The following is a 13,297-nucleotide window of genomic DNA, read 5'->3' on the forward strand; positions in this document are numbered from 1 at the left end:
GAGCGGAAGGGATCGATGCGATGGTCCTTCCGTGGCCTCAGCAGGTGTTGCTGTACTTGTTTCCCCCGTGGCCCTTGATAGGTCGAGTCCTACAGAGGGTAGAATGTCATGCGGGTCCAGTGTTGTTGGTGGCTCCGAATTGGCCGCATTGGCCGTGGTTCGGGGATCTGATGTGCTTGTTAGAAGGCGAGCCTCTGCGGCTGGGGGGCTCGATGCTGCTGTGTCAGGGTCCAATTGTCATGCCGGATCCGGCTCGGTTCTCTCTTACGGTGTGGCCCTTGAGAGGGAACGGTTGAGAAGGAAAGGGTTTTCCCCTCAGGTGATTCAGACGATGCTGCAATCTCGCAAACGTTCGACGTCTTAGGCCTATGTGCGTGTGTGGTGCATATTTGAAGATTGGTGTGGGGACCGAGCGTGTGTCCCTTCGACAGCTTCTGTGTCGTGCATTTTAGATTTCTTGCAGGATGGTTTTGAGAAGGGCCTTTCGTTGTCATCTTTGAAGGTGCAGCTGGCTGCTTTGGCGTGTTTTCGGGGTAAGGTGCAGGGCAGGTCGGTTGCGTCTTCCCCGGATGTGGTCCGTTTTTTGAGGGGGGTGAAGTTGCTTTCTCCTCCTCAGCGGCCGGTAGTTCCTCAGTGGGATCTTAATATCGTTCTTGACTCTTTGGCGTGTTCTCCTTTTGAGCCCTTGGAGTCTTGTTTGATAAAAGACCTTACTATGAAGGTGGTCTTTTTGGTAGCTATATCATCGGCTCGCAGGATTTCGGAACTTCAGGCTCTTTCATGTAGGCCTCCGTTTCTGTGGTTTTCTAAGGAAAAGGTTTCGCTGCGTCCAGTCCTTTCGTTTTTGCCTAAGGTGGTATCTTCCTTTCATGTCAATCAGGTGATTTTGTTGCCGGTCTTGGGGGACCGGACGGGGGATGCTTCTCAGCGTCGTTTGGAGAAATTGGATGTGCGCAGAGTGTTGAAGGTTTACTTGCGCAGGTCGAAGGAATTCAGGTCTTCGGACAGGTTATTTGTCCTTCATGGGGGGCCCAAGAAGGGAGCGGCTGCTTCTAAGGCATCTATAGCTCGGTGGTTGAAGGATGCCATCTTTTCGGCTTACATATTGCATGGCCGTACAGTGCTGGTGGGGCTCAAGGCACATTCCACTAGGGGGATGGCGGCTTTTTGGGCAGAGATTAGTTTTGTTCCACCGGTGGACATTTGTAGAGCGGCGGTGTGGTCCTCCCTGCATTCTTTTGTCAAACATTACAGAGTGGATGTACAGGCAAGGGAAGATGCCAGTTTTGGAGCTGCAGTCCTGTCCTCTGGGCTTCGCAGGTCCCACCTTTAGATGTGTTTACTGCTTTGGTATGTCCCAAGCGTCTTGAACGGTCTGGAGGATTGGTGAGGAAGGTGAAATTAGGCCTTACCTGCTAATTTCTTTCCTCTAGATCCTCAAGAGCCCACCCAGTGTATCGCCAGTTCAGTATGATATTTTCTTTAGACTTCAGTTGCTGATATTTCTAGTAGCTCCTGTGATTTGGGTCCTGGAGTTTTACTAAGGGCAGTTTTGTGGTACCGTTTGTGCCCATCTGCAGTTGAATTCCCCTGACAAGGGGAGGAGATCTGAGTGTGGATTCAGTGGTTTTGTTTAGGTGGAGGTGTTTTGTTCCTCTGCTTTGTTACTATTTTACTGGTTAGTAGAAAGTCTGCACAGGCTACTTGTATAAGAAGTTTTAGTGTTCTCAGTCTCCCTCTGCTGGTAGGAGTGCATAACCCAAGCGTCTTGAACGGTTTGGAGGATCTAGAGGAAAGAAAATTAGCAGGTAAGGCCTAATTTCACCTTCTGTTTCCTTCTGCTTTGTTATGAGAAATACTGACTGACCAAGGAGCATTCCATCCTACAAGACAGTTCAGTTTAGCACTCTCTATATCCACCTGCTGGTAGATGGTTACAACCTTCAAGTCTCTGAATTCATCTGCTGTAACTAAAGGAAAGAAAATTGTCAGGTAAGACATAATTTTTCAATTTCACACTGGACATGTTTGCAATGATGTCACCTTTTCAGGTCTCCTGGAGTTCAGTGGGAAAGATTATAAACTTCTTGGTATTGACCTCAATGATGTAGTCCTGCTGGACAAGGAGCTGAAAGAATTGGGCGTGGATCCATCCTGTCCCACTCTGCTGTTAGCCGAAGTTGTGCTGACTTACATGGAGAATATCAGGTTTGTTTTTCTGGACCATGTGTTGAAAAGAATGATGGAGTCATAACCTGGCATAAGCATAGAACTTTAAAGGCTACAGCTGGGGCAGGAGATATAACCAAAGAACATGGCCTAGGTTGAGGAAGAAATGTATGGGAAGAGTCTGAAGGATATTTTGTCAGGGAGCATCATTTAGGGTTTGTGAAGGATATGCTTGCAGCTGACGCTGTCTCTTCCGTAGATCTTCTGCTGTGATCTGTTGGGCAGCTGATTACTTCTCTTCAGCTCAGTTTGTTGTCTATGAACAGATCCATCCCGAGGATCCCTTTGGCCAGGTCATGCAACAGCATTTCATCCATCTAAATTCCAAGTTATATGCCCTTAGTGAATACCCCAACCATGAGGGACAGAGAAAGCGCTTTCTGTACAGTGTAAGTATTATGAGGCTTAATTTTTTGCAATGCAAGAAATGGAACAGGAGATTTAGTATTAGGTAAATGGTTAGAGGCATGCCTACCTATTACTATGATTAGACAACACTTGCAAATCATTTGCTGTGGAAAAAGTATTTGTACTGAAATACCTCATAGCCCCCTCTTCCCAAAATCATTTCCCTGCTTCCTTTACTTTTTGTCTCCCTCAGCTCCATCGTTATCCCTGTCTTATCTTTTCTGTGAATTCAAGCCTTCTGTCCCTCTCCTTTTTTCCAGCCTGACCCTGGCATGCAAACCTGATCTGCACTACAGGGTGTGGATTCTGTAGTGTGATATGCATTTGCACTCCACTGGCCAATGACACCAGTTCCCTTTAGGCATATTATATTTTCCTTATAGAGCTGACAACATACTACACAAAGTAATCATAAAGTCAAAATAGATCTATTAAATCTAATAAATGATTAGTACAAGTTACAAGACAAAACATTGTACAAGCAAGAGAAAAGGAGATGTAGGAAATGAAAATGGGGAATGATTGAATTGAAGTGAGATTGTAGACCACCAGGTTGAGAATAACACCATGGAAGGTGGAAATTGCAATTCCTTGTCATCAACAGCAGATGAATCCATTAACTGATGGGTTGTATCTGCCTACCAGCAGGTGAAGATAGAGAACACTGAAAGCACACGGTGTTCCTGGACACCCAGCCCCCTCTGCCTTCAGTATATCTGTATCTCCCAGCAGGTGTGGACATCACTTTCTCAGCTCCTGGATTTCTGCCTGGGGTGGCTCCTGTGCTTTGCCAGTAGAGCGGGGGGGGGGGGTGTTATGGCTGGTGGTGCCCACTTTAAAGGCATACTTGGTTTTCCCTGTCCCTGCCTTACCCACCCCATTCCCCCTCCTCCCGGAGTTCCTCTGTGTCTGCGTGCCTCTAACTTTCCTCACAGTAAAAAAAAAAAAAAAAGGGTCTCGCTTTCTCAGCGTGGCGATTTCTGAGGCTTTCTCCAGAGCTCCTGGTTCGGTGCAGCTTGACCAAAGCTCGTTTGACTCAGTCTCCTAAGGTGAAATTGGTGCCCAGTTCATCCGGGGAGGTTCCCGGTGACAGCGCTCTGTGCGGGGTAAGTTTTGGCGCAAAGGCGTCATTTTGTTTTCTGTATTTGATGGCTGCTGAAGGGGTTAAGCGCTGCTCCCACTGTGGGAAACGCAGATCAGCAGCGGGGCTTTCCAGCACATGCTGCCTAGATGCTAATGCTGGCACGAGCATGGCGAGCGGTGATTGTTCCCGCCCGACGGAGTTGGCAGCGGGCACCATCTTGGAGGCATTGCATGACTCAACCCTCACGGTTGCGGAGGGGTCTGAGTACAGGGGGACGCCTCGTTTTGAGGTTTCTAGAGGAGCTATTGCCTCCGCTTCCCCCGATGTGGGGGCGGATGCATAAGGTGAGTTTTTCTCCCCTGAATTAGTGCTGCTGATGCATAAGGCTTTTATGTTAAAAAGAGCACTGCCTGAGGCTCCTGACAATTCTTTTCGGACTGGGTTGCCTCCAGTTCTTGATACCCAGCGTCTGCTGGAGACTTTATTTCTTCCCCTGAGCTTTTGGCTGACGCTAATCGTAGACGAGTGAATTCCCTGTCTGAGGGGGCCTCTTCACCCTGTTCTCCCCCGTGGTCTAGTTTCGGGGAGTCTTAGGGGTCTGGCAGGCTGATGATCCAGACGAGGGTGGCTGCTTGCCACAAGAGTTGGATGACCCTAAAGCGGTTCAGATTTTCCACCATGACGAGCTGCCAGCTCTCATTTCTGATGCCTTGCAGGCCCTTTGTATTGAAGATCCTGACGAGGGCGCTGCCTCTTCTATTAATCCTCAGATGGCTAGTACTAAGAAGCCTTTTCGGGATTTTCCTGTGCATGCTTCCATCCAAGAGCTTATTTCAGCTTAGTGGTCTGACCCTGATGGTCCCTTGAAGGTGGCCAGGGCTATGTGTCACCTTTACCCTCTGAGTGAAAGTCAGTTGGCCCTTTTTGGGATGCCTAAAGTGGGATGCGTTAGTCACGACTGTGATTAAAAAGACTACTCTCCCGGTGGAGAGAGGGGTCGCTTTGAAAGATATGCAGGACCGGCGGCTGGAATCCGCGCTGAAGCGGTCCTTTGACATCTCGGGGCCTGTCCTTACGGGTGGCTATTTGCAGTTCCTATGCAGCTTGGGCCTGCCTTTCCTGGTTGCAGCAGGTGGTTGAGCAGCCCACCGATGGAGCGCGTTCCCTCGCTGAGGTTGGCCCGCGTATGGAGTCTGCCCTGTCTTTTTTGGCTGATGCCCTTTACGATCTGGTCAGAGCTTCAGCTAAGCAGATGTCGGTGGCTGTCCGCCGCCTTCTTTGGCTCCGGCATTGGGTGGCTGACATGGCCTCTAAACTAAGGCTGGTGAGGTTACCCTTTCGTGGCCTTCTTTTATTTGGGGAGGATTTGGAGAAGATTGTTAAGGACCTAGGTTGCTTGAGGATAGGCCGTGGCCTTCTTCCAGAAGTCCTTCTTTTCCCTCCTCTTCCAGGCCATGTTTTTGCGAAGCTCGCAGGTATCGCCTGGGGCGCTCTGCGGGGTTTGGTCAACGTACCCGTTTCCAGCAGAGGAACTCCTTTCGTTCAGACAAACGCGCTGCCGCATCTGGGCAACGTCCAGGAGTTCAGGGGCGCCCTCCACAATGATGGGGCGCTGGTCCACTCATCGGTTCCCCGCAGTAAGGGGTCATCTCTCCCTCTTTCTCGAGGAGTGAACCAAGATTACTTCGGATCAGTGGGTTCTGGACCTAATCAGGGAAGGTTACCGCCTAGAATTTGCTGCCCCGGTGGGAGACGCATTTTTGGATTCCAGATGCGGCACTGCTATCAAGCGGGTGGCGGTAAACGAAACCTTGCAGGTGTTGCTGAAGCTTGGAGTGGTGGTTCCGGTTCCTCCTGCCGAACGTGACTGCGGTCGCTACTCCATCTATTTTGTGGTGCCTCGAAAAGGCGGGTCGTTCAGACCTAACCTCAACTTACGCAGTCAACGAGGCCTTAGGAGTGCGACACTTCCTTATGGAAACCCTGTGCTCCGTCATTGCGGCGGTACAGCCAGGAGAGTTTCTCGCGTCTGCACCTCAAGGAAGCGTGTTTGCATATTCCCATCTGGCCGCCGCATCAGCGGTTTCTCCAGTTTGCAGTATTGAACCAATATTCCAGTTTCGCGCCTTGCCTTTCGGTCTGGCAACTGCCCCTCGGACGTTTTCCAAGGTGATGGTAGTGGTGGCTGCCTTTCTCAGGCGAGAGGGTATCAGAGTTCACCCTTATCTCGACGACTGGCAAGAATTCATAGTATAGTTGCTGGGAGAATGGATGTTCATTTGGAAATGCTCAGATAGGCATTTGCAAAATAGCTTGGTAATATGCTTGGAGGCATAGCTTGATGGAGTTTGATGAGAGAACAAGGATGCAAGTTAGTGGAATGAGGTAAGGATTGTGATCAAGGGCACAGGAATGAATAGAGTATCAGGAGAAAGCTACTTGGGAGCCATGTGATAATATTTTTAAATGTTTTATAGTTTTTTTTCTTTAGTGTATGCCATTTTATTTACAGTTTTATGATTACTTTGTTAAATTGGTATATAATTTGTACCCTGCTTAGATTTTTAGAGAGAGTGGACTAGAAACTTTTACATAAATAAAGAGATGGTGAGTAAGGCACAGATATTGCAAAGTGGTAAATAAAAGGTGAAAGACATGGTGATTACATATGGGAAAGACCAGAAAAATCTAAGCAGGTGCAGTTTATGATTTTGTAAATATTTAGGTCAAGTGAAAATGACCCCCATAGAGATCAGAGGAGTTAATCCGTGGGTGATGATCCAAAGAGCAATGGAGTTAAATGGTCATCAATATATCTTTCTGTGCCTGGGTGACTTAAAAGTTGTTATAAGATCTCATCCTCTTGGAAAAATACAGTACAATATGCCTGGGGCATCATATATTGCTCTAGAGTCTGTTATATGACTTCTTTGCAGGTATCTTGTGAAATGGTATATTTCTGTAACTAACCCCATGCTTTTGATTTCCAGGGCTGGCCTAAGTGCCAGGTTATTAATATGAATGAATTTCATTTCAACTTCATTAGTAGATCTGACAGGAGGAGGATTGAAACTCTAGAGCCGTTTGATGAATTTGAGGTAAATATATCCTGTTTGTTGAACCTCACTACTTTGCTTATAACTTTACTACAGTGTGACAATGAAACAAATCTCATGATGCCATGGGCTGGATAAGGCAGCATTAGTAATCTCTTAACATCTGGTAGTTGTGATTAATTCATAGCATCAAGGGGCCTGGTGAATTTACTCCATTATTTTTATTGTATGATTTCTTTCCTATGTTACAGGAATGGCACTTGAAGTGTTCCCATTATTTTATACTGGTTGCATCAAAGGGAAGCCTGATCCAGAACTCAACGCTCTCTATCTCTACAGGTTAAGGAGAAATTAGATTCTTTGTTAGAGACCGACCAAATTTTGGGTGGTTATGGTGCCAAAACTAGCACAAACTCCTTTTTCTGCCTGCTTTTGATCTCAACTGAAAGATTATTTTAATTTTTAGCCTTGTTTTCGGTTTTGGCTGAAAATGACCGTGTGTTTAGTGAAAGTTGACAATTTTGTGCTTTGTTCCACTTCTCTCCCTCTATTTTCCCTTCTCCTTTCCCCCTCTCCCCCCTCCCATACAGGGGTTGCCCCCCTGGCCTATCTTTACAATCCCTGGTTGTCTAGGGGTGTAGTTGGGGCAGGAGCGATCCTTAGTTACTCGTACCCGTTTTGGCTCTGCTCTCAAAATGACAGCCATGACTAGACTACCAGAAAATGTAATTTAGTCCTTAATATGTGTGTGGGGGAGGGAATATTCTTAAATTTTTTTCTTGTACTGCATTTGCAAGTAATGATCTTGTTCAGTAGTTTATATGGTAAATAGAATGCTCCAAATAAATGCTTTTGATACAAATTTTTAGCAGGAATTTAAGTCTGTAAATTTGGGATAATAAGCTCCTTAGGAATTAGCCTCCCTGTAGAGTTATGTCAGCTGTCACTCTGAGTGTCAAAGTCAGCCACTGTAAAAGCACTGTGACTTTTAGTTTGTTTTCATTAGCTGTGGCCTGTGTGTGGAGTCTGTTTTGCTTGGAGGTCTCATTATTTAAATTATATTCTGGCTTGGATACTGTGGGTTTAGCAGAGGGATGCAGACTGCAAACTCTGACAATCCCCAGTGGCCCTCGCTGGCTCACATTCACACAACCAAACTTGAGCTTTCAGTTTCAGCTTCAAACGATTTTGCTGGGTCTCTATTCTTTGTACATCTTTCTTGTCTTAGAATATAGGAATTGAGACTTGACCCAGATTCTGTACACTAAAATTGCTCTATTCACAGTACACAGTATCCTGATAGCTCATATTGGCACTTGTGGAGTTAGGTGTGAGGTTCAAATCTTACCCAGTTAAATTTTCTCTTTATCTGTTGCAGGTTTCCTAGTAATGGAACCTCCAGCTATCTGTGGTACTGTTTCAGTCTTCCTGTGCCCTGGTAGTACAGAAATTAGCGGCCTCAGGAGGTATGGGCACTGTTCTGCACTGTTCAGACCCGATGTGGTTATCAGCACTGGAGGTTTTGGGGAGAAAAATGGACAACATGGACGCCTTGGAGATATTCATGCTCTTATCAGCTATGAAGGCAAATGGAGAAATGCATGTGTGAAGATAAATGAATCAGATAATGGAGGGGGTAAAATTCTATTCTATTTATATTTATTTCACTTGATATACCGCAATAAATCAATGTAACAGTGTGGTTTACACAAAACAAAGAACATTACAATGTAATTAAAACTATATTGGTCCCAGAAAACAACAAGGCAGACGATCTGCAAAATCCAATGTGGAAAACAAACCAGCAGATCAGTATAATATCCAAAAAAACTTTATTAAAGATACCGTATGTAAGACAGTTGCCCGACACAGGCCGTGTTTCAGGACAAGGATAAAAGGAATTTTCTTGACAGTAGACTATTTATCGATCACTTGGCGAAATAACAGGATACGCTGTTTTGTGCTACTTATGCTGTTTTTTTGTAAAGAAAATTCCTTTTATCCTTGTCCTGATACGCAATGTGCGACCGTTCCTTTTTAAGAAAGATACAGACGAGCCCCTGACGCAGCCCTATTGTTGGGCGAAACACAGCCTGTGTCGGGCAACTGTCTTAACATACAGTATCTTTAATAAAGTTTTTTGGATATTATACTGATCTGCTGATTAAAACTATAATTAGGAAAATGGGAGAACAAAGAAAAAAAAATACAGAATCCATTACATACTGCACCCCAAGTCAACATATTGGAAAAAGCCAGCAAGCCAGGAACCTGATCCTTATGGCCCATGTCAGTCTGAAATAATACGTTTTTAGAGCAGACTTAAATTTTTTGTACAAAGATTCCAGCCTGAGATTTATTTATTGAGATTTAACTGCCTTTATGAAGAGATTCACCCAAGGTGGTATACAGAAGGTACAGTTTAACATCAAACTTAAAATTTTGTTAACAGCATAACAATAGTAAAATGTACAAGTGTAATCATAAATACAATGAAAGAGGAAAATTTGAAATCAGCAAATTGAAACCTAATAATTAGACTACCATGAAACAGGATTAAAAATATACACATTTAACAGCACTGAAGTTTAAATAAACAGAGATATAATACGATGTAAGCATAATAGTGATGGAATATCTAATAAGCACACAATTAGAACATTCAAATAACATTTTTATAATACTAATTGTTTTCCACAGTACAGCTTACCATGTTTATTTTTATTCGGAGATTTGATATACTGCATTTCACAACAAATCAAAGCGGTGTACAATATAAAATAAAAATAATAAAGAAAGGAATGCCAAAATTCAATAGGACAGAAGAAATGAAATAAGGCAGAAAAAGGGAATCCAGTAACAACGGGCAGGGTGCAAAGAGACAACCGACTGCTCGCTCCCACCTGCCACCTAAGAATGAATCTCTGATTAGGGAGTTATGGAAACACCTGAGAAAGTAAATGGGTTTTAAGGAGACAGTGGAAGTGGAGAAATGAAAGCTCAGCTTTCAAAGCAGGAGGTAAGGAATTCCAAAGAAAAGAAGACAAAAAAATGCAGAGGCATGTGTGGAATTAAGGCGAGCACAATGAGCAGATGGCACAGAAAGATGGGAATCAAAAGCAGAACGGAGTGAGTGTGTAGGATAATAGGGGATAATGAGATGGGAGGGGACACCTGAAAAGAGTGATCAGTGAGAAAAGAGCAAAACTAAAGGAGCACAGTGCCACGAAGGCCCATAGAAGACAATCTAGATAACAAAAGGGAGTGACTAACCAAGTTGAAAGTGGATGAAAGGTCTAAAGAACCCAGCAAAAGAGCATTACCACGCACGTTCTATGACAGTATGACAGAAATTCAACAAAGAAGCAATAACTGGCTCAGTTGAGCACCCAGGACGAAAGCCACCCTGAAAAAGATGAAGCATATTAGAAGACACTAGTTGTTGCAAAAGCTGCTGAAAAACACACCTTTTCAAGTAGTTTACTCAAAGAAGGCAAATTTGAAACAGGACGATACTTACTCAGTAGTGCCAGATCAAGAGACTGATTCTATATATATATATATATATATATATATATATATATGTGTGTGTGCATGCTAGGGCATTGCATAATGTCGAAAGTGGCCTGTACCTTTAGGTTGGAGAATGTTTAGTTGAAGGTGGGATCAGATTGGGAGGAGCGTAGTACTACGGGGGTTGGGTCAGAGAAAGGGGGGCTTGGGGAATTTAGGAGGGGCTTGAGGGTGTTACAGATGGTGTTATGTGTACTGAGCTTCTATCACTTGGTGTGCTTATTGACCACTATCTACTTGAAGATTTTGGCGGCTTTGAAATCAATTTTACGTGGAGGGTATCCCTGCACTGCTCATTAGTTTTGATGCTGAAAAAGCTTTTGATAAGAGTATTGTGGGGGTTTCTGTATGCGACCATTAGAGCCTATGGTTTGGGGGATTTCTTCCTTAAAGTGGTAGAGACATTGTATTGCAGCAAGGAAGAAACCACACAAGGTGTGGAGGTGCACTAAATCCCCACGAAAAGTCCAATGGAACAGCAGAGAAGGAGTGGGGAAGGTAGGCTCTTTCCAAACGCAGAGACGGACGGACGATTAAAAATGGTTTATTGGTAACATCAAACAAATATATGACTCAACACAGCTGTGTTTCGGCGCCGTGTTGAGTCATATATTTGTTTGATGTTACCAATAAACTATTTTTAATCGTCCATCCGTCTCTGCGTTTGGAAAGAGCCTACCTTCCCCACTCCTTCTCTGCTGTTCCATCAGAGACATGTTGCCATCCAAGGGCCCAGATTTATGCAAACAGGAAATGTTCGGATTTCTTTGAGATCAGGAGGGGGGAGCTCGGCAGGGATGTCCCTTGTTCCCCCTTTTGTTTGTACTAACATTGGACCCCCTTATTTGAGAAATCATTTCGAATTCTGATATTAAGGGTTTTACAGCTATACACCATACGTTTAAAATTGCAGCGTTTGCAGATGACTTGCTGGTGTTCTGAGTGAACCGCAGACATTACTTCCTGCTCTGCTTGAAAATTTTAGAGAGTATGGCAGTTTCTTGGGGTTTAGCCTGAACTATGGTAAGTCTGAGTTGCTGGGGAGTCTGGCTTTCTTACAAGTGACCTGGCCTACTCCTTTCCCGGTACAGTGGGTGAAGGGCTCATTTTGTTATTTGTATCGCCTAAATGTTTGAAAGTTACTTCAAGAGACTAAACTGCAGTTGGTGGCCTTGCGTGATCTTCCGCTGTCTTTGATGGGCAAACTTTATTCGTTTCATATGGAGCTCTTTCCACGTTGGTTGTTTTTACTTCAAACTAGAGAATGACACTGGGACGGGGAACCGCAGTAACTGCGGGGATGGGGACAAGAGCCCACAAGGACGGGGACAAGGGACAAACTTTGTCCCCGTGTCATTTTCTATTTTGAAGCCTGTTAATGAACTGGACTTTTATTTATGTTTAAGTGATGCCTACAAAGATATTTTGATTTTTTGGAAAAACAAGCAAACATACTGGCCACAACTAGCAAAATTTGCATGGGAGATCCTGTACATCCTGCTACCAGCACATCTTCTAAGAAGACAACTTCTATTCCAGTAAGGACTGTGGAAGACAGGAGAAGTAGATTGAATCCTGAGATTGTTGATGATTTCTTATTTATCCACAAATTAAAAAAAACATAACAGTGCTTTATCCACAGATTAAAAAAAAAAACATAACAGTGCTTTATAGGGCATATTTTTCCCTTCTAGGGCATATAGAACGGGTTGTATTTTATACCCCTGGACATTTTAACAGTGTGAATTAGGATTCCTTGATGTAGTAGAAATCACCTATTGTTGGGATTGGAAAGGTAGAGAGGGTGGTGGTGGGAAGGAGTGTTATTATAGCTGCAAATAGTTAGTATTGTTCTCTATTTGTAATTTCTACACAACAGTTGCACAGCATATTGTTCCTTTTTATATTTTAATAAAGATTTAAATATAAAATCATAAGTGTTCGAGGCTTCTGCAGATGAGGACAGAGCCCATGGGGGGCGGGGATGGAGACAAGGCCTGCGGGGACGGAGAAAGAACCCACTGGGGCGGGGTGAGGTTTGTTGAAAATGTGGGTTTGAAGTTAAAATGGAAAAGAAATTGAAACTTATATTTTCTGTATTATTAGTTCTTCACAGTGTGGTACAGTCATAGAAGAAATCTGCTATAGAACAGAGAAAATAATTACATATTTGAAAAAGGTTTTAGGAGTTTACAGTTAATTCACTTGATTTTGAAAGTAGTCTTGTTACCAAACCATTACATTTGTGAAGTCATTAAATAAATGATTTATAATTGATTGATTCTGAGCCTATTATTTGGAAAAATCTTACATTTAGTTTATTTTCCTCTTTCAAGCCTTGGGTTTGGAAGACAATGTTAGTTTATTTGTCCTCATCTGTTGCAGAGGTTCATCTCAAGATATTTTGCCTAACTACAAACATCAGGTACGGTAGAGCTGAACATACTCTGAAAACAGAGTGGAGTTACAATTACTTCACTATCACATTGATGTGCTCGTATTCTCCATAGTGCCTGCTAGTGAAGCTTGTAACATTTTTCCTGGTTGGATATGAAAGATGAATGGTGTTTGCTTTCTTGCAGATGAACGCCTCTTTCACAGTATGACATGGCTCTCAGATTATGAGCGCTGTCTAATACTAGGAGGGAGATACTCCCCCATCTCTCCAGCCTCTAAAATCTTGTGTCTGAAGTTCCAGCAACTAACAAATGAGAAGCAGCATAGGATAGAAGTGAAAGTGACAGAAACCCATCTGAAAGAGACAGACTGTTCACACCGCTGGCGCCACTCTGCCTCAGAGGTGCTTTTTTCTGGTAAGAAAGGAGAAAGATGACTTCTGTTTTTGAAAGTTGTATAAAATAACAGAGCATTGCTTTAGTGTAATCCAGAGGGTCCCACAGATGGAGTGCTGAACCATTAGCAGGGAGTATGTGGCACTGCGACAGCA

The 13,297-nt window shown here is 43.9% G+C and overlaps 1 protein-coding gene across 3 annotated transcripts in view; it reads left to right on the forward strand.

The window, feature by feature from the left end:
• Positions 1-13,297, forward strand: part of LCMT2 (leucine carboxyl methyltransferase 2) — a 101,778-nt gene that overhangs the window by 37,394 nt on the left and 51,087 nt on the right. For all 3 annotated transcript variants that reach the window (XM_030212738.1, XM_030212747.1, XM_030212754.1), the window contains 6 exons: positions 2,052-2,208; positions 2,429-2,618; positions 6,712-6,819; positions 7,029-7,116; positions 8,156-8,413; positions 12,933-13,163. In XM_030212738.1, the coding sequence (XP_030068598.1) occupies positions 2,052-2,208; positions 2,429-2,618; positions 6,712-6,819; positions 7,029-7,116; positions 8,156-8,413; positions 12,933-13,163 (1,032 nt within the window). The remainder of the gene's footprint in view (positions 1-2,051; positions 2,209-2,428; positions 2,619-6,711; positions 6,820-7,028; positions 7,117-8,155; positions 8,414-12,932; positions 13,164-13,297) is intronic.

The sequence above is a fragment of the Microcaecilia unicolor genome, chromosome 1 (genome assembly GCF_901765095.1).
Source record: "Microcaecilia unicolor chromosome 1, aMicUni1.1, whole genome shotgun sequence".
NCBI classification, from domain to species: Eukaryota; Metazoa; Chordata; class Amphibia; order Gymnophiona; family Siphonopidae; genus Microcaecilia; species Microcaecilia unicolor.